At 45.9% G+C, this 21,870-nt stretch overlaps 2 protein-coding genes across 2 annotated transcripts in view; one reads left to right on the forward strand and one right to left on the reverse strand.

The window, feature by feature from the left end:
* Window positions 1–14,422, forward strand: part of EIF5B (eukaryotic translation initiation factor 5B) — a 68,562-nt gene extending 54,140 nt beyond the window's left edge. Inside the window, exons 19-24 of the mRNA XM_065412646.1 lie at window positions 4,822–4,953; window positions 5,061–5,137; window positions 5,266–5,430; window positions 11,803–11,941; window positions 12,621–12,782; window positions 13,648–14,422. Coding sequence (XP_065268718.1) covers window positions 4,822–4,953; window positions 5,061–5,137; window positions 5,266–5,430; window positions 11,803–11,941; window positions 12,621–12,782; window positions 13,648–13,755 — 783 coding nt within the window. The 3' untranslated portion in view covers window positions 13,756–14,422. The remainder of the gene's footprint in view (window positions 1–4,821; window positions 4,954–5,060; window positions 5,138–5,265; window positions 5,431–11,802; window positions 11,942–12,620; window positions 12,783–13,647) is intronic.
* Window positions 14,423–18,080: 3,658 nt separating this feature from the next.
* Window positions 18,081–21,870, reverse strand: part of REV1 (REV1 DNA directed polymerase) — a 97,318-nt gene continuing 93,528 nt past the window's right edge. The window contains exon 23 of the mRNA XM_065407087.1: window positions 18,081–18,504. Coding sequence (XP_065263159.1) covers window positions 18,393–18,504 — 112 coding nt within the window. The 3' untranslated portion in view covers window positions 18,081–18,392. The remainder of the gene's footprint in view (window positions 18,505–21,870) is intronic.

Consider the following 21,870-nt stretch of genomic DNA (forward strand, 5'->3'; position numbering starts at 1 on the left):
TGTATAGAAAATCTTCCATACAGTGACCATCTGAGCACTTACCAAAATTAAGGGGACAGAAAGATTTGTGTCTGTCAAGGAACTGGACTGCGTGTTTAATATTGCGGGAAGCCTGGGCAGGAGTGGGTATTTTGCTCTGAATTTAATGAGGTCTTTATGCTGGTCTTTTCTAGTCTGTTTTCTGTAATATGTAATTTGTTTGCTCAGTACATTGTACCACAAAGGGCATTTAAAAATATCTGCTGACCAAGATTTTAGGGGTCTCTGCTTTCATGGCTGATCAGAAAGGTGCAGCTTTGTTTTCTTACACTAGTGAAGATGCTATAGGTAGCTGACAATCACATTCTGCCTAGATTGCCTGATCATCAATCTCAACAGTATTAGGAAGGAGAGAACAGTGGATTGAAGAAGAGAGTTACTTGCCTGTATCGTAACTGTTGTTCTTCGAGTTATGAGGCAGACATGTATTCCACTCGGGTGCACGGGCATAGTGCACAAAAACTGGACAATTTTGCCTAGCAGTACCCGTATGGGCAGTGCTCGTTCTCCTCCCTCTCATGGCTATATAAAGGCACTACCCCAACTCGTCTCAGTTACTTTGCACCAAAATCCCCAGCTGGAGACTCCAATGCAGAGGGGTGGGGCATGGGTCGTGGAATACATGTCTGCAACCACATCTTGAAGAGCAGACATTATAATACAGGTAAGTAACTGTCTCTTCTTCTTTGAATGGTTGCAAGCATGTATTCCACTCAGGTGATTCACAAGCAGTTCCAGCAGGAGATGGGCTTGGAGTCTATTTAAATAGTGCAGAAGTGCATTCCCAAAATTTGCATCAGATCTCGATGCCATGGTGATCACACTTTTGCTAGACATGCTGTTAACAGAAGACTACATCGTAGCCCTGCAGGTATCTCCTACTGAGACATTGCTAAGAAATGCAGCCCTGTCACCTGACCTCTTGTTGAATGAGCCTGCAATGACTGTGGAGGCATCATCTGAGCCTCTTCATCAGCTGTGGTAATGCAGTTATTCACTTGGAACAGTCCAAAGGGGAGAGCCAGGCCCTGGTAGTGATGGCCGGTGACAAGGAATCTGAGGAACTTCCTGTGGCCTGGGAAGATTGTCATTTGAAAATAAGTGTCCTGAAGATAGAGAGCATGAGAGCACTGAGAAGCGGGGTGAGGTGTGAGAAGCTTTTAGGGGAGGGAAAAATGTCTTTGAGAACAGCTGCCCTAGAGTACACAGGATTTGTACCTGCTGTAACAGCAGTGTCTTGTGAGAGGGTTCCCTGGAGGATGGGGTAGAGGGATGGGATGGGAGGGGAGAATGGCTAGCAACTGAATGGCATAACCCAGTTCCACAGTGCTTAGAACTCATCTGTCCATAATTGTCATCTCCCAAGCACTGTAGAAGTGAGACAGCCTGTCCCCAAATATTTGGGGCATAGATATGACATTGAGAACTGAGGTGCTGCTCTCAAAACAGTGGTCAAACAGACTGTCTGGCTGAAGAAGGCCATTTGACTAAATGTAGACCAAAAAAGTTTCCTCCTCAGTGACTTATGCCCCTTTCAGGGGAAATCTTGCTTCCTTACAGGGTAGGAAGGCTGATGGAAATACTGCTCAGAATGATATTGCTGTTGGTTCCCAAAATGCCTTCTGTGTGGCTGGGTATAAATTCCCAACAAGCATAGGGTTCCCAAGAGTCTTTGAAAGAATGTAATGTCTCATCCGTTTTCTCCGAGGCAAATGGCAAGTCCACTATATGCTTTGCTGGATCTTAGGCGCTATGCCAGAGTTTTGTAACCATGACATTCTTCTCATAGTTACAGCCAAGGCCATGAGCCTGGATGAATCATCTGATGTATCCAGGACTGATTGTAAAGATGTTTTGGCCACTAAATGACCTTCCATAAGAAAGGCCTTGAACTTCTCCCTGGAGGATTCTGGTAACATGTCTACAAATTTGGACATGGTGTCCCAGTTCATAAAATCATATTTTGATAAGTCTGTTGGTTTGCAGTGTGCATCTGCAAGGAGGAAGTCAAATAGCTTTCTCCCCATCAAATCTAGCCTTTTGAACTCTTGAGACATAGATGTATTTCTTCACTGTCTCACTCATTTGCTGCTGTCACAACCAGGGAATTGGGAGCTGGATGGGTGAAATAGGATTTGAAGTCCTGCACTGGGACATAGTATCTCTTATCAGTGCACTTTGCTGTGGGCATTAACAAAGCTAGGGTATTCTGTAAGATTTAGCAGGCTCTAATGTTGCTTTGTTTTTTGGGAGGGCAACTCTCCCAGAAGCCAGTGGCTGGAGGATATCCACCAATGTATGGGTATTTTCCTGCACAAACTTGACCTGAATACCTCAGACCGATGCCATGCATCTGATCAGATCCTGATGTGATCTGCAGTCCTCTGGTACTGGAGACAAGGACTAAGGTACCACTTCGTCATCAGTGCTGAAGAGGACGAGGTAGCTGGGGCCAATGGAATGACATCCGACTGTCCCAAAGGTTCAGGATGTCCTCATGCAGAGGGACTGCAGGATAAGTGGTTCCAGTGGGGAGCCTACTGGAGGTACCGGTGTTGTCATTCTAGAGCAGGGGTGGTCAAACTACAGGCCGCATCCGGCCTGTCAGACATTTTAATCTGGCCCTTGAGCTCCCGCTGGGGAGCACGGTCTGGGGCTTGCCCCTCTCTGGCGCTCCAGCCAGGGAGCGGGGTCAGGGGTTTGACCCGCTCCGCGTGTGCCGTGGCTCCACACGGTTTCCAGAAGCAGCGGCATGTCCCCTCTCTGTCTCCTACGCGTAGGGGCAGTCAGAGGGTTCCACATGCTGCCACTGCCCCAAGTGCTACCCCTGCAGCTCCCATTGGCCGGGAACCGCAGCCAATGGGAGGTGCAGGGGCGGTGCCTGGGGACAGGGCAGCGCGCAGAGCTGCCTGGCCACTCCACCGTGTAGGAGCTGGTAGGGGGACATGGCGCTGCTTCCGGAAGCTGCGGGGGTGGCACCTGCGGATGGGGCAGCGTGCAGAGCTGCCGGGGCAGTGTGCACAGCTGCCTGGCCGCGCCTCCGTGTAGGAGCCGGACGGGGGACATGCCACTGCTTCTGGGAGCTGCTTGAGGTAAGCACTGCCCAGAGCCTGCACCCCAACCACTTCCTGTGCCCCAATCCCCTGCCCCAACCCTGATCCCCCAGGGCCCGCACCCCCAGCCCGAGCCCTCCTGTGGCCACTCCTGACCGAGCTACCAAGTGTCCCGCACTATCCAGGGCCCAGCCCCACAGTGGCATCAGTATGAAAGGAACAGTTGATGGCTTTTTGAATACTGGGACCAGCTCCAAACTTGTACTGGGCCCCAAAAGAGGCATCGGTTTCAAAATGAAGCTGGTCCCAGGCCAGCAGATGCAGACAGTGGCATAGTCTGTATCAGTACCAAGGATTCTATCCATGTCAACGATATGCTCAGTTTCAGCAGGAAACTGCCACCAAACCCAGGAGAGCTGAGTACTCAGCAAATGATGCCACTGCAGCTGTATGATCCTGAATAATCAGTGAAACAGAGACAGGCAGGCACAGCAAATCTGCTGCCTGATAGGCAGTCAGAGTGGAAACTGACAGTGCTGACATCTCTGCCAAGGGTACCTGTCTCAAAGGGTGCCCCCGAGGTCATACTGGAGTCAACGGTACAGATTCATCCTGATCCCACCTTAGTACCGGAGATTGGGTCCTGCTCTGTCGTGCATACCGGGAGACTCCTAGTGCTAGTTGGTACTTCTCTTAGGTGGAGCAGATGATCTCCTTGACCTCTGAAACAACCACAATCTGTTTTGTGGTTTCTTTTTCTCAGGGGTCCCGATGAAGGGGAGCAGTCCCTTTTTTTTTTTTTTTTCTTCTTTTTTCCCCTGGGTGAGTACTCCAAGCTTGGTCTAGAAGCACCAGTCCATACTGGCTGCAGCACTCTTTGAGGGGCCTGATTCTCCACAGCAGTCCCGCATCGAGGCAGGCCTCATTGCCTGCTTGAGAAGGTCCTGTTTTAATCCTAAGTCTCTAGCTACCTGTGTCCTCTTTTTAAAGGACTCACATATAGAGCATCTTTCTTTAAAGTGCCCTTCCCCAAGACACAATACATTTCTGGTGTGGGGATCATTATTGGGGATAGCTGCCCCATGCAACGGGCAATATTTAAACCCTGATGAGGGCATCCCATGGGGAGACACTACCTAACTGCTTACTATTACTGACTAATTAAGGGTACTAACTATAACTATATACAAAGATGATGCAAAACGCAGTGAAGGAAAAAGCACACTAAGGGTTCAGACTCCAGCTGCAGGTGGTGAAAAGGAACTTGGGGGGGTTGGGGCAGTGTTGCCCTCATATAGTCATGGGAGGGCTTATGAGGGGAGGGAAGCAAGCACTGCCCCTAAGGGTACTGCTAGGGTGTGCTGGGTGTGCACACACCTGTGTGGAATACATGTCTGCAACCACTTGAAGATAAGCTCTTTCAATAATAATAATGCAAAACCTACCTTTTTGCAAAATCTTCAAGTGATTTGGTAGGACTTCATGGTCCAGAGATTCTTCTAGCTATATTGGAGGGGGAGAAGAAACTTCTCTGTATACTGACAGAAACATCAGTTACTTTAGCCATGGAGTGGTGGAGCAGAGGGCCAATTATATAAGTTGGCACATGGTGTCGAGATACCATATTGATGGGTGCATTATAAGACCGTGGATGGATAGAGGAGTTTTGAAGCTTAGCAGGTTATTGTAGTTTGATAAGATTGCTAAAACTTGCTTTTTCTTTTTAAAGGATGAGTTAATACATGAACTGAAGCAAACGCTGAACGCTATCAAGTTGGAAGAGAAAGGTGTTTATGTCCAGGCCTCTACGTTAGGCTCTTTGGAGGCACTACTTGAATTTCTTAAGACATCAGAAGTGCCAGTAAGTACTTGATATAACGAAAACATTAGAAAGTTATGGTCTGAAATACTCTATGTTCATCTAACTGAAGAAGAGCAGGATAGTCATTTATCGCTTTTTCCCCACAGTATGCTGGAATTAACATAGGTCCTGTCCATAAAAAGGATGTTATGAAGGCATCAGTTATGCTGGAACATGATCCTCAGTAAGTAACTTATTCTTATGCTGCTGTGCTCATTACAACATATGGTAAAGTTTCCAACTGTTACTTGTTCTGTAGGCTACTTCACAGCTGATTTTATTTATTTATTTATTTTATTTTTAAACTTGCAGGTATGCAGTAATTCTGGCATTTGATGTGAGGATTGAACGAGATGCCCAGGAAATGGCCGATAGTTTAGGAGTTCGAATTTTTAGTGCAGAAATAATTTATCACTTATTTGACGCCTTTACAAAATACAGGCAAGACTACAAAAAACAGAAACAGGAAGAGTTCAAGTAAGTGAGAGTTGTCCTTATTTGGAGGCTTTCAAACTTGTGTAATACCTAATGAAATGAAAAGCATACATTGAATGCATATTTCTGTTAAGCATGGAGTTCTTGTGAAGTTCTAGTGGGGGTTTTAATTTATTTTTTATTGGAATCTCAAGAATTCTACAGTCCCAGCACAGAGCAATGAAACTTCTTTTTCACTCGGAAGCAGATTTACTAGGACTCTTCCAGTTACAAAACCACCATAATAAAATCTAGTCTGAAGTGAATGTATAAAATGGAGCTGCTTCTTCGAGTAGTGTCCCTATGGGTGCTCCATTGTAGGTGTGCTTGCATCTCTGAGCTGCTGATCGGTGAACTTCATTAGCAGTGTCCATTAGGCCCGCACGTGTGCTGTCTTTCCTCATGCTGCGACATGAGGCTAGTTAGTGCGCATGGGCTAACCTCCCCCACCCCAGTCTTTCTCAGCTGCCCCTGGCTAGAGATGGTGCCATTAGCAGTCCGTTAAGCCTGTTGTTCTCTTGTTCTACATAGTTTTAGTTAGTTAGCCTCCTAGTTCTAGTTGTAGTTTTTTCTTTCTCCTCCTTTCTTATGCTCTATCCCCCCTCCCCCTGACTGTTTTTCTTCCCACCTTTTTTCCCTGCCGGAGATCCTTCTCCTCAATGGGGTATGCTTGGTTCACTAGGCTTCAAGTGCCACACCTGTAAAGAGGCGATCCCAGTTGTGGAAAAGTGCACTCAGTGCATTCACTGCCTCAGGGAAGGCCACATACAGCAGAAGTGTAGTCTTTGCCAACAACTCCATCCAGGATCCTGCAAAGACAGAGCGCTCCTCCAGAAGATCATCTTCCTGGAGGCAGCTCTGCGATAGCAGTCGCGTAGTAGACATGAGTCTTCCCGCAATCTCACACATCTAAGGGATGTGGGTTGAAGAAACAGGCTGCGGACCCCCACTCACAAGTCGTCCAAGAAGAGAGTGGGAAGTCCCGTTAGTGAGCCCTGAGATGGCCGTAAGTGATCATCATCTCACTCGGCATCTTCGGCACTGCTGGCACCGAGACCATCTCAGTCCAGCAGCCAGGCCTCACAACAACGAACGGCTACTGGTACCACTGCCAGGCCCATGGATCCGATGGGCATGTTACTGAAGGACAAGAGTAAATGTTCTAAAAAGACTCTCCCGGTACGTGAGTCCACTTTGGTACCACCAGCGACAGCTCACATGGCACCTGAAAGACAGGTGCGGACAAGGTCTCTACCCCCCATCCTGGCACCACCACCGATGCCAGAATGATTGGTACCAGCAGAATCCCGTCATTCCAGAGACCTCTGCATGCCAGATGCACTCAAGCCTCCGCCTCAGTACCGAGACCTCTGCACCGTGCTTCTACCAAACACAGGAAGTATTCCTGCTGCCGTGCCATGCCGCTTCGCTCTTAGCGAGGATTCAGACAGTGAGCCAGAGGAGGTAGTGTCACAATACTCCTCCCACGTTCCATATGGTGCTCACTACCAACAGGGCCTCAGGATGGCCCCCACCACCACCACCATCTTGGTACAGGCACCCATGGGTGCCACCACCGGGCTCTATGCCACAGAAATGGCCATATTGGGACCCTCGGGCAGTGCACCGACAGCATGCCTCTCGAGCTTTGAGCCTCACTCAAGAACCCTCCAGGCACACCCCCTCTGCTGCAGCATCCAGGGTTTTGGAACCGCCTCAAGAGATAAGAGGAGCAGGAAGCCAGTACTGAGGAGGAAGCGACACGGAGGACCATATCCTCCTCCTTCTCTGGATGAAGCCATCATGCCTCCCCCACCATCCTTGGCAGATGACTTTTGACTTTTCCAGGAGCTGGCGAAAATACCATTGGAGGAAGTCAGGGATCCCCACCATCAGCTCCTTGACGTCGTCCTCAAAGATCGTCCTGCCGATTATTGAGGCCATTTTAGACCTGGCAAAGCCCGGCATCAGTGGCCCCAACCTGCAAGCAAGCAGACAAAAAACACTATGTCCTCGCCAGGGAATTTGAATTCCTTTTTTCCCACCCACCAACCAACTCCATCATGGTGGATGGTGTCAACTTCCATGGCCGACAACACCAGTCAAGGGCTGCTACTGATGATAGGAATTGGAAGGGCCTTGATCTTTTTGGCAGAAAAGGGTACTCCTCGGTTCTGGATTGCCAACTACCAAGCCCTCACAGTGAAATACGACTACATAAATTAGTCTAAATTGAATTACTTTATTGAGAAGTTGCCAGAGGCACTTCACGACTGTTGAAAGCAGTCCACAAATGCCAGCCAGGCTTTGCCTCCCACTCTTGGGACATACAGCAGTGGGCATGGTGGTGATACCTCATGCCAGGCTTCACATGTGATGCCTCCAAATATGGTTTGGCTCGGTTGACAGACTGAACAAGGACAGGTAAGACAAACCCCTGTCATTACCCATCAGGATAAAAAGCTCTTCAGACTGGTGGAAGGACCCAGCCAATGTTTGCAAAGGGATTCCCTTCTCACAAACATCAGTCATTGCTCCTCACCACCGACGCATCACTCATAGGATAGGGCATTTATCTAAACGGCCTCACGACACAAGGCAAATGGTCACCCATGGAGATGTCCCTTCACATCAATCTCCTCAAGCCAGCAGCTGTCAGGAACACCTGCACCCATTTCCTCCTGGTGATCGCAGGATCACACACAAAGATCCTAACAGACAACATAGCCTGTATGTACTGTATCAATCAGCAGGGGAGAGCCAAGTGGCTATCCCTAAGCACAGAGGCAATGAAGTTATGGAATGGGTCCATTTTCCACAATGTTACACTTTCTGTGGCTTACCTCTCAGGCACACAAAACTTGATAGCGGACAGTCTCAGTTGCAAATTCCCACACAACCATGATCGGGAGATACACCCAATAGTACTTCACGACCTATCCAGATGATGAAGACCATTCACAGACCTGTTCGCCACTTACCTGAACAAGAAAGGTCCACGCTACTGCTCCATTTCCTGGGTGTTGCTCTCCTCCCATGGGACGCTTTCCCTCTGTTTCCCCTACTGTTGAAGGTCCCGCTGAAAATAAAAAGGAGCAGAGCCCTCATGATTTTGATTGCTCCTACTTGGCTGAGGTAAACCTGGTACCCCATCTGTCAGAGCTCATGATATGCCCGCCAATCTCCCTCCCAACCATTCTGCACCTCCTCTCAGAACAAATCTCCCCAACATCCTCAACTTTTTCACATAAACTAGACTATGCTTTTGACCCTTAAGTCAGGATTATCCCAAATCTCTCTTAGGGTCCATCTAGCAGCTCGAACAACCTTCCACCAACCTGTAGAGGGGTACTCAGTGCTGTCACACCCAACCACTAAAAGATTCCTCAAGGATATAAATAATAAACCTCTTCCCTCAACCTTGATTTTCTATCCCCATGTGGGTCCTAAACCTGGTACTGGAAGTTCTTACTAGGCCTCCCTTTGAACCCCTGGCTATCTGTTCACAGACGTACCTATCTATGAAAACGCCCTTCCTGGTAGCGATTACCTTGGCCAGGAGAATAGGATAGAGAGCAGCTCTGGTGGCGCATCCTCCCTACATGGTATTTTTTCCAGACAAGGTTACGCTCAGGCCGCATCCAAAATTCATTCCTAAGGTAACCTCTTCTTTTCACATGAATCAACTGATCCACCTTCCAGTCTTCTACCCCAAGCCTCACCAAGACAACAGGGAGGCTATACTACATACCATAGATGTCAAGGTATAAGGCCAGAGCTCTGCTGACAGGACAAGGGTTTTCAGGCAGTCCCCGATCCATGGCAGAAAGATCCAAGGGCTCAGCAATATCAGCCCAAAAGCTCTCTAAGGGGGTCTTGAATTGCATCAGACAGTGTTACCAAATTCGCAACATGATCCTTCCATGCCCTGTTCATACACATGCCACAAAGTCTGTCGTCTTCTCATTTGTTGCCTTCTTCAATGATGTCCCTATCTCAGAGCCCTGTAGAGCCGTGACATGGGCGTCAGTCCACACTTTCGCAGAACACTATGCAGTCACTGGGGACAACACCGCCGATGCCATCTTTGACTCCGCAATTCTGTCATCTGTAACTGACCCGACTCTGAAGTCCCGGCCCTCCAGAAGGGGTACAGCTCGGGAGTCCCCTACAGTGAAGCACTCAGAGTGACAGTACCCATGCACGCTGACTAGCTTCGTGTGCGGCCCTAACGGACACTGCTATTGAAGTTCTCCAATCAGCAGCACAGGGAAGCGAGCACCCACAGGGACACACATCTCGAAGAATCATTGTTACTGCACAAGGAGAATAACGTTGTCGTCTTACTCAGATCTGCTGTGGGTTTACTCCTGGGGAAATTCTGCACCACTGCGGGTGTGCAGAATCTTGTCCCACACAGATTTCTTTGCTTCCCTGAAGAAAAATGACTTTCTGATGGGGAAGCAAAGGGAAGCCGCAAGAGCGGTCATGCTCTCCTTCCCAGCAGTGCGGGCATGTCATTTCGGGTGCCCAGAGCAGCTGACGGAGAGGTAAATCACTGCGGGAAGAGGGCTGAGGATGCCCCAGCCGGTGCCAGGTCAGACCCACCCGGATCCAACCCCTGTGCATTTGGACTGCCCCAGCCCGCACTACTGAGCCTTGCCCCCTGCCCCTGAGCCCCCCCACCCTGGCGAGCGCCACCCCTGCATCCGGAGCCCCCCTGCACCTGGCCCTCCTCAGCCCCACCCCACATGGTGCATCATATTCTGCACTGGGCTCAGCTGCTAGTCCTGACTGGGGTGGGGGAGGAGCGCACTTCCCTTGCATAGAGTGGCTGGGACCACGGACCAGGTCTGGGTCAGACCCACCTCCAGAAACCTCCCCTGGCTCCACACCCTTCCCCCCCCCCTTCCTGCCCCCATCACTCCTCAGACACAGGGGGAGGGATCACTGTATGGGGAGCTGCTCCCCTGTCTGCCCAACCCCCCTGCATCCAGACCCCCAATCTGCCCAACACCCCTTCATCCGTTCCCCTAACTCTGCCTCCAGACCACTACCCCCCTGAGCCCCAATCAGCTGCACCGAGACACCCACCAAGCCCCAGCCCTTGGACCCCCCTCGCTGAGCCACCCAGACCCCCCCCCGCTGATCCCCAACCACCTTCACCTGGACCTCCCTGCAGAATCCCATTGCCCCTGCAGCTGGAACCCCCCAACAAGCCCCTGTGCATCCAGATCCCCCACTGAGCCGCCCGCACTCAGCTTGCCCCACACAGAACCCTCTCAACCCATACCTGGATCCCCCACACTAAGCCCTACCACACTTGGATCCTGTTGGGCTGAGCCTGCCTGCCCCACACCTGGTGCGCCTGTCGTGGGGCTGCTAACCCTGGTGAGTTGCTTCACCTGCGACTCCTGAGGGGATTCTGCACCAAAAAATTAAAAATTCTGCAAATTTTATTTGTCAATAAATGTGGCAGCTCCAGCATGGCAGTGGGTAGTACAGGCCAATGGCTGCATGGAGGTGGGAGATCACAATGCAACACATGCGTGCACACACACGGGCACACGGACCTCTGGGGCAGGCCCAGCCAGTGCACTGTGTCCGGGTGTAGCCTCACTGCCGAGTCCATGTCCCAGAAGGGGAGGGAGCTGCAGGGTGATCTCCCACCTCCATGCAGAATTCCCTCAGGAGTATGGGGTTTTGGAATCCTTTCTGCTTGCTCAAGTGACAAAAACAATTTAACTATTCTTTTTGGTTACTCTTGCAGATTCAGGAAAGCAATGCCTGAGCGAGCTGGATTTTTTTCTTGCACATTTTATGCACTTGTTAACCAAGTTCCAGATTGTGACTATTTCTCACTTTGGTTAAACAAATATGGCCCCATCGAAAGCTTGTAGAGGTGAACTGAGGGCAGCATTTTACCTGCAGAATCCATATTGCTGGTGTTGTGCAAACAAGCAAGAACCCAGCTTGCCTCTCAGATCTCAAATTGAGATTGCAGGGCTAGCAGTTAAAAAGATGGGATTTTTTTATTTGTATAATGAGTAAATTTCTGGGGGTCATTGTGACAAACATGAGACCCTTGCAATGTTATTTCTATTTTTTTTTGAGAACTGCATTTTAATCGATATTCTTATAATTACTTTCATTTGTTCTTAATTGGTTGTTGAAGCTAGTCAAAATAAAGTTCACACAAGCTACTCTCCTGTATGATCTGCTTCAACTAGAATGGTTCAGAATTTGTTCACATTCAGTGAATATTCTCCTCTAAAATAATTAAATGTGTCTAAAGTGTGTATGTGTGGGAGAAGGTCCAAATGTAACAGCATTATATACATTATTTCAAAATGCCTCTTCGCTGTCATTTCTTAGGCATATAGCAGTATTTCCTTGCAAGATGAAAATACTCCCTCAGTTTATTTTCAACTCTCGTGACCCAATAGTGATGGGTGTAGTGGTGGAAGCAGGCCAGGTGAAGCAGGGGACTCTCATGTGTGTACCTAGCAAAAATGTAAGTAAGCGTTCTCATCTTTCTACTATGAGCATAAGAGTTTTGGCCTGATGAAGTTGGCAGGACAACATTCAGTTCCCTTAAAAGCTGCTATATATGCATCCCAAAAGGACAGAATCTCTGTAGGAGCTGCTCTCTCCCCTAAAATGAGCCTCTTTTCTAAGGATAGGCCAGTGTTGGAGGATGGCCTGGAGTGAACATATGTGCCTATGCTGGATGACGTAACCTTGGGTTGTAGCAGAGAAAACAAACAGCATGAGGCTAAGCAGCAGGTTGAGAGAGGCCGCATTACTAGAGCCCTCCCCCAGCACAGTTCCTGTGGTGCAGCACTACATTGTAGTGATCAAAACTGAGTTCGTGCCAGCTAGCAGCAGGAGGAAGTAAACTCACCTTTTTAAAAAAATGTAACTAAGTTACATCTTCCAAGTCAGTTTTAAAATTAGGTTTTTGATACTTCAAGAGTTCTAGAGGTGAATGTAAATGTGTATGTGTTGCTCTCTCATTGTGGTAAAACTCTGAGATAGCTACTGGAGGGACATATGACAGTAGCAGTCTTAAAAGTAAATTTTCTATTTTCTATGCATCTGTGAGAAGCCCCAGAATGGTGGTGGGATTTGGGGGAAGCCGTGTGGACAGAAGTTCCTTTGGGATGTGTAACAGCTTCTACGTTGTGTTACAGTTTGTTGAAATTGGAATAGTTACAAGTATTGAGGTGAACCACAAACAAGTGGATGTTGCAAAAAAAGGCCAAGAAGTCTGTGTGAAAATAGAACCTATTCCTGGTGAATCACCTAAAATGTATGGACGACACTTTGAAGCGACAGATATCCTAGTCAGTAAGGTAAACATTTCCTAGCAGAGACTTGCACTTTAAGGCTGGTGGCGTGTTGGTAACTTGGCTTGAAGTGGAGGTTGAATGTGAAAGCCTGAGGAATTCTAAAATTCTCAGCACTGGACCCCCATGCTAGTGGGGCACACTGACTGATTGCATGGCACGTGTAGTACAGCTCAGCTTCTCGCAGAAATCTGGATTTCCTGACTGACATTAGTGGCACTGACATTGACTCTTGCAGTAGTACTATTAAGAATGCAAACTTGCATCACCAAAGGAATGAAACACTAACTAAATACATCTTGCATCATCCTTCCTTCTGAGACAGAGGAAATAAGTTAGCTAAGCGCAAAGGACTGTAGGGGAGAGGCCCATATGTTCAGTGTGGTGAATGAATGCATACAGTGTTTTGTAGTGCATCACTTTCTATGTACAGCTTTGCCCAGTTAGCACTCTGGACAGAACTGCCAGGATGTTCAATACTTGCCACTGAAGTTTGTCTGTTTTTGTAGGGGGGCAAGGTATAAACACTGATCATTAATTTACTCTGATCTCAGATTTTTAAAACTACTTCATTTATATTACAGTAAGTACGAAGCCCCATTGTTTTAGGCACTGTGCAAACATAGTGAGACAGTCTTGGCCCCAAAGAGCTTACAATCTAGACAAGATAGGCAAAGGATGGGAGGGGAAACTGAGGCAAAGTGGATTGCCCAGGTAGACAGCAGGTCGGGGCAAAGTTGGTATTAGAACCCTGATTTCCTCACACCTAGCCTGGTGCCCTATTCTCTAGACCACACTACCTTAAATATTTTGGGGAATAATTTCATTAAAACACTTGTGTTTCTAATATTCATATGTTGTGTACTTGCAGATTAGTCGTCAGTCCATTGATGCCCTGAAGAACTGGTTCAGAGATGAAATGCAGAAGTCTGACTGGCAGCTTATTGTAGAACTGAAGAAAGTGTTTGAAATAATTTAGGCTTTTTTTTTTTTAAAAAAAAGCAATGGGCAGGCTGGAATATTACTCACTATTCCTGTTCTAAAAACCACCAACAAAGTCAGAGTATTGAAGAGACTGTTGGACTTATGTTTGGGAGGAAAATATGTGGATAAAATGTTTTCCATGAGAAACCAAGAAACTTACACTGGTTTGACAGTGGTCAATTTACATGTCCCCACGGTTCCACTGTGCCTGTTCACCTCTCCCACGGCCCTTCCCTTTTAGTGGCTGCTGTTTTAAAGTTTGCCCTTCCCCACTCCCCTAATCAACAAATAAATAAAAATTGAATTTTTATTACAGAACTAAAACTTTCACTTTTATATTGATATCAGTACTGCAGTATTTGATTAACTAAGCTTTTGCAGACTTTGGTTCTCGGACATGTTTGATGTAAGAAATACTTCTTTATTTATGCATCTCTCTCTCCCCTTGATTTCTTCCCCCCCCCCCATTCTTCTGCTTTGTGCCTATAGGAATTTTTTTAAAATAGAAAATTAGGTAATCATATATTTCTGTATTTGCTTTGTGTGAAACAATGATGTAAAGCATAGTTGGCCACCTTTAATTGCTTGTACAGTTCATGAAAGTCAACTTAATCTGTAATCATTACAAAGCAGAGCCACAAATAAAGGAAATGGACACATTAGCCCTTTTGTTAGATTTTGTTTCAATAAATAAAGCATCTGTTGATGGGCTGTTCTGTAAAAGTGAAGTTTACATCTGTAGTACCAACAGATAAGGTAACAGAATTTTACAGGTCCATCATTTTAAAGAAGGAAACCACCAAATATATCTCTCCTGTGGTGCTGCCAGCCCCCACCCACAAAGAAAAAAAATTGCTGTCAAATAAAATGTTCCTGGTTTAGGTTTGATATTAAAAGCACCACACCATGTGCCGTAATGCCAGAGGAGCTCTGGTAGAAATAAGTTTGGATAGAAATTCTGTTTTCTTGCCATTATTCAGAATGGTGCTAAGTAGGCATAACAACATGTCCTGATAGGCAGACAAAGCAAACGTGTGCTTTATCTCCAGCGGCTGAGCCAAACTTTTAGGTGTTGCAGCAAAGTTATTGACTGGTTCAACAGCTGGGGACTTGATAGCAGATTGACTGTGTGGTAGCTGGAAATAAGTCTGTATTGTGGGTAGCCTTGATTTTGTTCCGCTTGTTCCCCTTAAAAAGGGCATTCAGCTCACATTGTTAGATCTAGCCTAGATCAGCTAGAATTTCTTTCAGCTGTTGCTGAGTATATAGCCTTTACATGGTGTCAAACATTCAGCTAAAATCTTATAAATGGAAATAAAGCAAATATGAGAACGTGACTTGTACACCTGTATTGTCAGCATATTCCTAAAACTAACTTGAAATATGGAATCCCACATTCCAGTTTGAAATTCACTGTTCAGAGGAAAGCTGCTATGTAACCACCTGTTAACCTGAATAAACAAATTCTGGTGGCAGTAATGTAGTTCAAAGCCATCTTTTTCTTTTAACTGTGATTTTGGATCTCAGTATTATAAGCCACTCACATTTTTGCTAGTGGAGCTATTTTCTGAAGATAGAGAGCTCTGGCTAGATTGCCCCCCCCTCACTTTTTTTTTTTTTTTTTGTAAGGGTTGGAGGAACTCCCATTACAGGGCTTCTTGGTTTAACTACTCTGTTCCCTGACACATTATTTTGGACTATAGTGGCTTGAACAAAAATGCATTCTTGATCAGTGGACCCAGAAGCAAGCACCTTTTAAAAGTGCAACACCACCAATAAAAAAAGACCGTCAGGACTTTCAAGCTCACTTCTGGAAAGGGCTACATTTCATTATGGTCGGAGCTTGATAAAATTAAAGATCTGTCCACCTCTCAGTCCAGTGGTTCTCCCACTGATGACATTGGGTGTGTTTTCATAAACATGAGTATAGACTTACCTTTACAGGGGGGAGGAAGTGGAACCTGTTACTAATCTGTTCTGTGAGATGTGTTGCCACCTGTCCTTTCCACTCTTGGTGTATGTGGGCCTAGTGCACTAGCATAGGAAATGTTTCCCTCAGTGGTACCTGTAGGGGCAGTGAATGCACCTTGTGCTGCTCTGCAATGTTATAAAGGAGTAGAGACACCCTTGATCCCTCTCAGTTCTTTACCAGACAGCCTTAGATATGCATAGGAAGGAGGGTGGGTCATGGAATGGACATGTGCAACAGCCCAAAACACAGTTACAGGTTAGTAACCATTTTTTCTTTGAATGGTTGCACATGTCCATTCCACTTCTGGATAGACTGAAGGAACACACATAAATCTGGCATCCTTCTAGATTGCTGGGAGATGGCTTAATGAGAAGCAAAAGTAGGTACTAAAGATCAAGTTGCAACTCTACAACTGTCTGGTATAGGTGCTTGAGGTAGAAAGGTTGCAGAAGCTGTGATTTTTTTTTTAAATGAGCTAGCACCTTGGTCAGCAGAGTTAAATTGGCTATGGAGTAGTAGCACATACACCTATACAAAAGGAAATCCACAATGAAAGTCAATGTCACCACGAACACTAGAGCCCAGATGGGGAGGCTGGCCCAGGACTCTCAAGATGGACTTGGCAGAAAGTCACTGATTTCTGTGCTAACATTCTGTCCTACACTGTGTTCCTGTTGACTAATAAATCTGTTTTACTGGCTGGCTGAGAATCAGGTCTGACTGCAGAGTTGGGGTGCAGGACCCTCTGGCTTTCCCAGGAGCCCTGCCTGGGCAGAGTTGCTGAGGGAAGGACACGATGTGGAAGGGGATGCTGAATGCTCCAAGGTCAGACCCAGGAAGGTCAAAGCTGTGTAAGCTTCTTGCCTTGGAGACAGTATGCTCAGAGATAGGAGGCTCCCCCAGAATCCTGACTGGCTTCATACAGAGTAGTTCCAGAGCATCACGTGTGGAGGGCTGTGCTGCCCTTTACATTATTGCACAGCAAGGGGCACATGCAGCATCCTGACAGATTTTTTCCTCAGCGGTAATTGCATCCGGCCTATAACTTTCTAAAAGCTATACTCTAGGAACTATTTTGGGGAAGTTCTAGGACTTACAGGAGGTCAGACTACATTATCACAATGGTCCCTTCTGGCTTTGGAATTACTGAGTGAGGTTCTTTGGCCTGTGTTACTGCAGGTGGTCAGACTAGATGATCATAATGGTCCCTTCATAATCTATGAAACTATGCTGCAGCAACTGAGCAGTGACAATAGTAAATATTTACTAAGCAAAATGCATCATCTGATTGCAATTCAGGGCTGAAAACTAATGCTGACACTCTTTACATTTAAATAAGCAAATTCATTCCATAGCCATAGATTGTGTTATTTGGGTCAGGTTCCCTACACGTCGGTCTCATCTTATGCTGGGGTTACGTTCCGCTGTCAGCGCGTAAAGCGAAAACTGCGTATAGTCAAAATTACATTGAGTGTAATGGCGGGTGGAATCACCTGCACTACAGGAACAGTATTTAAATTGTTATTTTTCTTTTTGCCAACTGCGTAAAGCTGAATTCACACGTTAAATGCATGTAAGATGCGACAGACCTGTATAAAACATGTTAATTGTTGCAGTCAACTACCATTTTGTGCTCACTGCATGACTTTCACTCCCCAAACAATGGAAACATCCCCCGTAGCTGTTTGGTAGCTGTTTTAAGGTAATATACTCCACAACATCGTAAATTTACTGAAACCCCACAGTGGGCACTTCCCACCTAATGAAAAACCTGAGAAGTGATTAGGGTGGGAGCTGAGCTGAGCTTGCCAGGAGCTCTCTCTGTGCCCTTCCAGTTTTTTGCTGAGCTACCCATGCATGCCTCACTCTGATCCTTCTCCATCATGGGAAAAGAAGTGAGCAGCAAGGTCCCCAGTACGCTAACCCTGGATTTTCTGAATGGGGCCACAGAAATCACAGCAGTTTTATGTGCAATGTAGTTAAGAGTGTGCTACAGCGTGTATGGGACTTATGCTTTCATACTTTGTGGACCTACAAATTTACAGAACACAGTTTATGCATTAGTTCTATGGGTATTGGCTTTATAATCCCAAAGGCAAGAAAGATAAATTATTCAATCCAAAGCACTGCCTGTGATTTTAAGCTGTCACAATCACATGTATTCTAGACTACTGTATATAAACAGGTACAATGATTCATGGATTTCTCTCACCGGAATTTTTGGAGAGAACTAAATAAGCACTTACCACTGCAGAGATTAGTAAAATGACTCAAAGCTACAGCTTTAATGAAGGGTTAGCTATATTCAAACTGAAGCATTGACAAAATGGAATCAGTACAAAAATATACATACAGTTCTTTATTAAACAACTGTAAACACTTCACTGTAAAAATCCATAAAACTTTATAAACAAACATTTTGCAAATAGATTCTATACTACAATAAAAGAATTTTAACACAATTATTTACATGCAATACTGACAAATTTGGCACTTTTTGAAAAGAAATGTACAAAACACTTTTTTGTTTAAAAAGAAATTGAAAATTATAAAAACTCAGAGCCTTACTGTCATGCACTTTGCAAATACCTCACAAGCACTTATGGCACAGCTGTCGGAGAGCTCCAGGCTCCCACCAAGCTCTTTATTACAAGTTAAGTTCAGATAACTTTTAATGTGCTTCCATAAGTTTGTTGTAAAACCACCTGAACATTGTCAAGAATGAAGTCAAATGCCATATTCCAAACTGATTCCACAGACTGCTGCATTAACCTGGGGGGGAAAAAAAGGTAGCCATGCTTAGAACAATACAACAGTCATCCTTCCCAGGTCGCTGTGTATTACAGTACGGGATGCTTTGGGAAGAGTTTGTTTCCAATATCCAAAGAGAAAAGATCCCACTAGACATGAATCACAGCAGCTCAATATAAACAGTGTTTGGATTAGTTTTTAGTAAAACAACACACAAAAAACTATGTTAAAAGATCATTATTAAGAATTAATAATTATGCCAGAATTATGCCGGTACAACCTTAATTTGGCCCCTTTACGCATATTCATTACAATATATTCTTTAATTACATGATTGCTGAATTAAAGTTGCACAAGATCTTAATTCTGGCATTTCCTAACTTTGGAGTTTACTACCTTAATAATGTTCTCTTAATGTAGTTTTTGCGTGTGTAATTTGCTATGTTTTAAAAAAAGCAAAACCAACCCCTGAAATTCCATGATGTGGCATCATACTGACACACCCCTGTGGCTCATCAGCAGCACTGAAACTTTTAGATCCACATAGACCTCTGCCACTGAGCTAACTGGATAACTAATAGGAGTGGTATGAGGACCAGCAAGAAGGAGAATGAGAGACCTTGCTAATGGGTTTCACAAATATTTGCTGAGACAGAGGAACGGTGGCTAATTCAGGGATCTTGTGTTCCATTCCAAACTCTAGAGTGGAGTGTACACTCTAATGGACATAGACTCTTCTGCCCATTTACCCCAAGCTTGGCACCATCCCTTCCAACCTGCCTCTATCCCATCACTGTCTCCTCATCCCATTCCATTCTTCTCACCTAGTTAGTCCCAATCTCCACTCCCCAAATTCCTGACCCAGTCTCATTGCCCAGTAAATTCTAGTCCCATCTTTCCCCACCCAGCCTCCACTTCCTGATCTCCCCCTCCCCATTATGCAGCCTAGTCTCCATCCCCAGCCTTCTCATTCAATCTCACTATCCTCAACTCCCTCTGCTCCTTGGCCCAGTGTCTTTGCCCAGTCAGTCTCAGTTCTCTCCCTGTGCCCCAGCTCCTTGTCAGATTTGTCTCCCTTCTGCCCACCTCCTTCAACCTGTCCCACTGGTTTCAAGCTCCAGATTCCTCATCCAAGCTCAGTTTTGCCGCCATCCAGTCTTCTCACCCATTCCCCTCCTCAGACCTAGCTTCCTTGCCCAGCCAGTCCCAGGCCCCCTTGCTAGCTTCCAGTCCCAGTCTCCACTCCCCATCTGTCTCAATTTATTCCCCAAACTCTCCCCCGCAATGCCAGATGTCCGTCTCTTATCCCCTCTGCATTTGAATCAGATGGCTTCCTCCTCCCTTCTGCCAACAGGAGGTCACAGAATGCCCAGAAGTGAGTCTCCCTGTTCTCAGTTCCAGTGCCCACTCTGGCCCAAAGCAGCCATTATGGGGAAAGTCCAGTTTTGGAGAGTCCCTAGTCTGGAGAGGGCTTGCTCAGTTGGCTCTGTGGGGCAACGCATGCACATTCTGATCACACATAGGAGCTGAGAGAGGCTCAAGCATGCTCAATGAGGACGGAAGCCCCAGAGAATTTAGCTAAGCTCTAGCAAGTCTCTACTGAGCACCTGTGAACTCTGCTTTTTCAAAGGCTTTATAACTTGTCCATATTTGGGCAGATTTAAGCAGACTAGAGCTTAAAAAAGTTGCCAGAATATTTCCAACACTGAAGAAAAACTTATTTTCCCCTAGCCTTGGTCTTGGAAACAGATGAACTGTTTTGGCTGAAATTTTCCAAAAAAATTCAGCCTGGGACAGAATGGAAAATTTCAGCCTGAATGGTAAGTCTGTCAAAGTTATAAGCAACTGAAAACAGGGTCTTATAATGGGAAGTGTCAGGCAACCTTAATAACAGGGGTGTCACTAGTCCAGTCTATAATCAATACAACCTTAGGTAATGCTCAGGCTGTTCTGAAGTTCAGAGGACTATATTTCTCCAAATATAAAGAACTTCCCAGCAACTTTTACAAATTTCAGCATTTTTACCATTAGGATTACAATTTATAGATAGTCACCAGTTAACCTGTTTCTCTCACAACCTTACCCCCAATAATGAAGGAATTTAAATGATAAATTTCTGGATTCTGACACTTCCCTCACACCAAGACATTTGGGCTGCATCTTTCTTCCTACAAGAATGCAATTCAACTTTTACACAGAGCTCTGGCGTGTTGCATTGAGTGCTTGGGTGGAGGCTGAAAAACCAGTGCAAGGGCAGAAGAGGCATGACCAAACCCTGGAGGATCCATGGACTAGTACAAGCTGCCTCTCTAGTATTTAAAATCCAAGAAGAAAGGTGTAAACTAAAGGTTAGGACCCAGAAAGCTGTCCAAAAATCAAACAGAGAGATTCTGTGCTGCATCTGTAAGAGATGCTGCAAAGAACTCAGAGCCTGGAGGAAGGAGCAGCCCCAAAGTGACTAAAACTTTCTGATTCTGGGCTGCTACAGGGGTCAGAGTGGCTTTCAGTGCAACTTAGATAGCCCTGGAGGGCTGCCTAAATTACAGCAGCCTGTAATTGGCTGTACGTGGGCAAGCTGCAGCTCTATCCCATGGTTTTCCCACTCCCTGTCATACTCCCTATGTGAGGATTTGCAAAGAAGTCCTTTAGGACATCCTGAAGAGGTCTTCCTCAGCTCCTCTGCAGATGAAATTCCCCCAGGTCAGAATAAGGGCTCTTTATCTTGCTCTGTCTCCTTTACCTGGTATACAGGGGCCAGAGAATGTCACTAGCTGTTTTTCCTTAAACTTAATGGGATTTTATGCCAGTTTTGTTAAGAATTTTATATAAAATACCCATCTGCTCTCTTAATTTCACAGTATGACTAATTAATTTACAAAGGCCCAATGACATACAATAACACACAGGCATAACTGAATAAAATTGTGCATTTCTTTGTGCCTATCTGATGATCTCAGCCCTGTGAAGTAGGTATTATTTCAATTTACAGGTGGAAAAGCTGAGGCACTATTAAGTGACTTGCTCAAATCACAGAGTTAAGCAGTGGGAAATCCACTTCAGGTGACTCTCAAGCAGTTCAATCCAGAGGTGGATTAGAGTTTACCTGAAAAAAGATTCAAGATCATCACATCTGAACCTGGCATTATCTCTAGAATGTTGAGATATGGCATAATGAGGTGCAAAGACATGTACCGATGACCAAACTTGCAGTTCTGGGTAGGCACTTGAGCTAGAAAAAGCTGCAGAAGCCACCTGCAGTCTCGTCGACTGTGATACCACTCAGCTTAGTGGAGACACATTGGCAATGTCGTGGCATAAACATATGCAGGAGGAAATGCATGGCGAGATTCTGAATTGAGACTAGAAGTTCCTTCTTCCTGTCCGTAA

This window comes from Emys orbicularis, chromosome 1, assembly GCF_028017835.1.
Source record: "Emys orbicularis isolate rEmyOrb1 chromosome 1, rEmyOrb1.hap1, whole genome shotgun sequence".
Taxonomy (NCBI): domain Eukaryota; kingdom Metazoa; phylum Chordata; order Testudines; family Emydidae; genus Emys; species Emys orbicularis.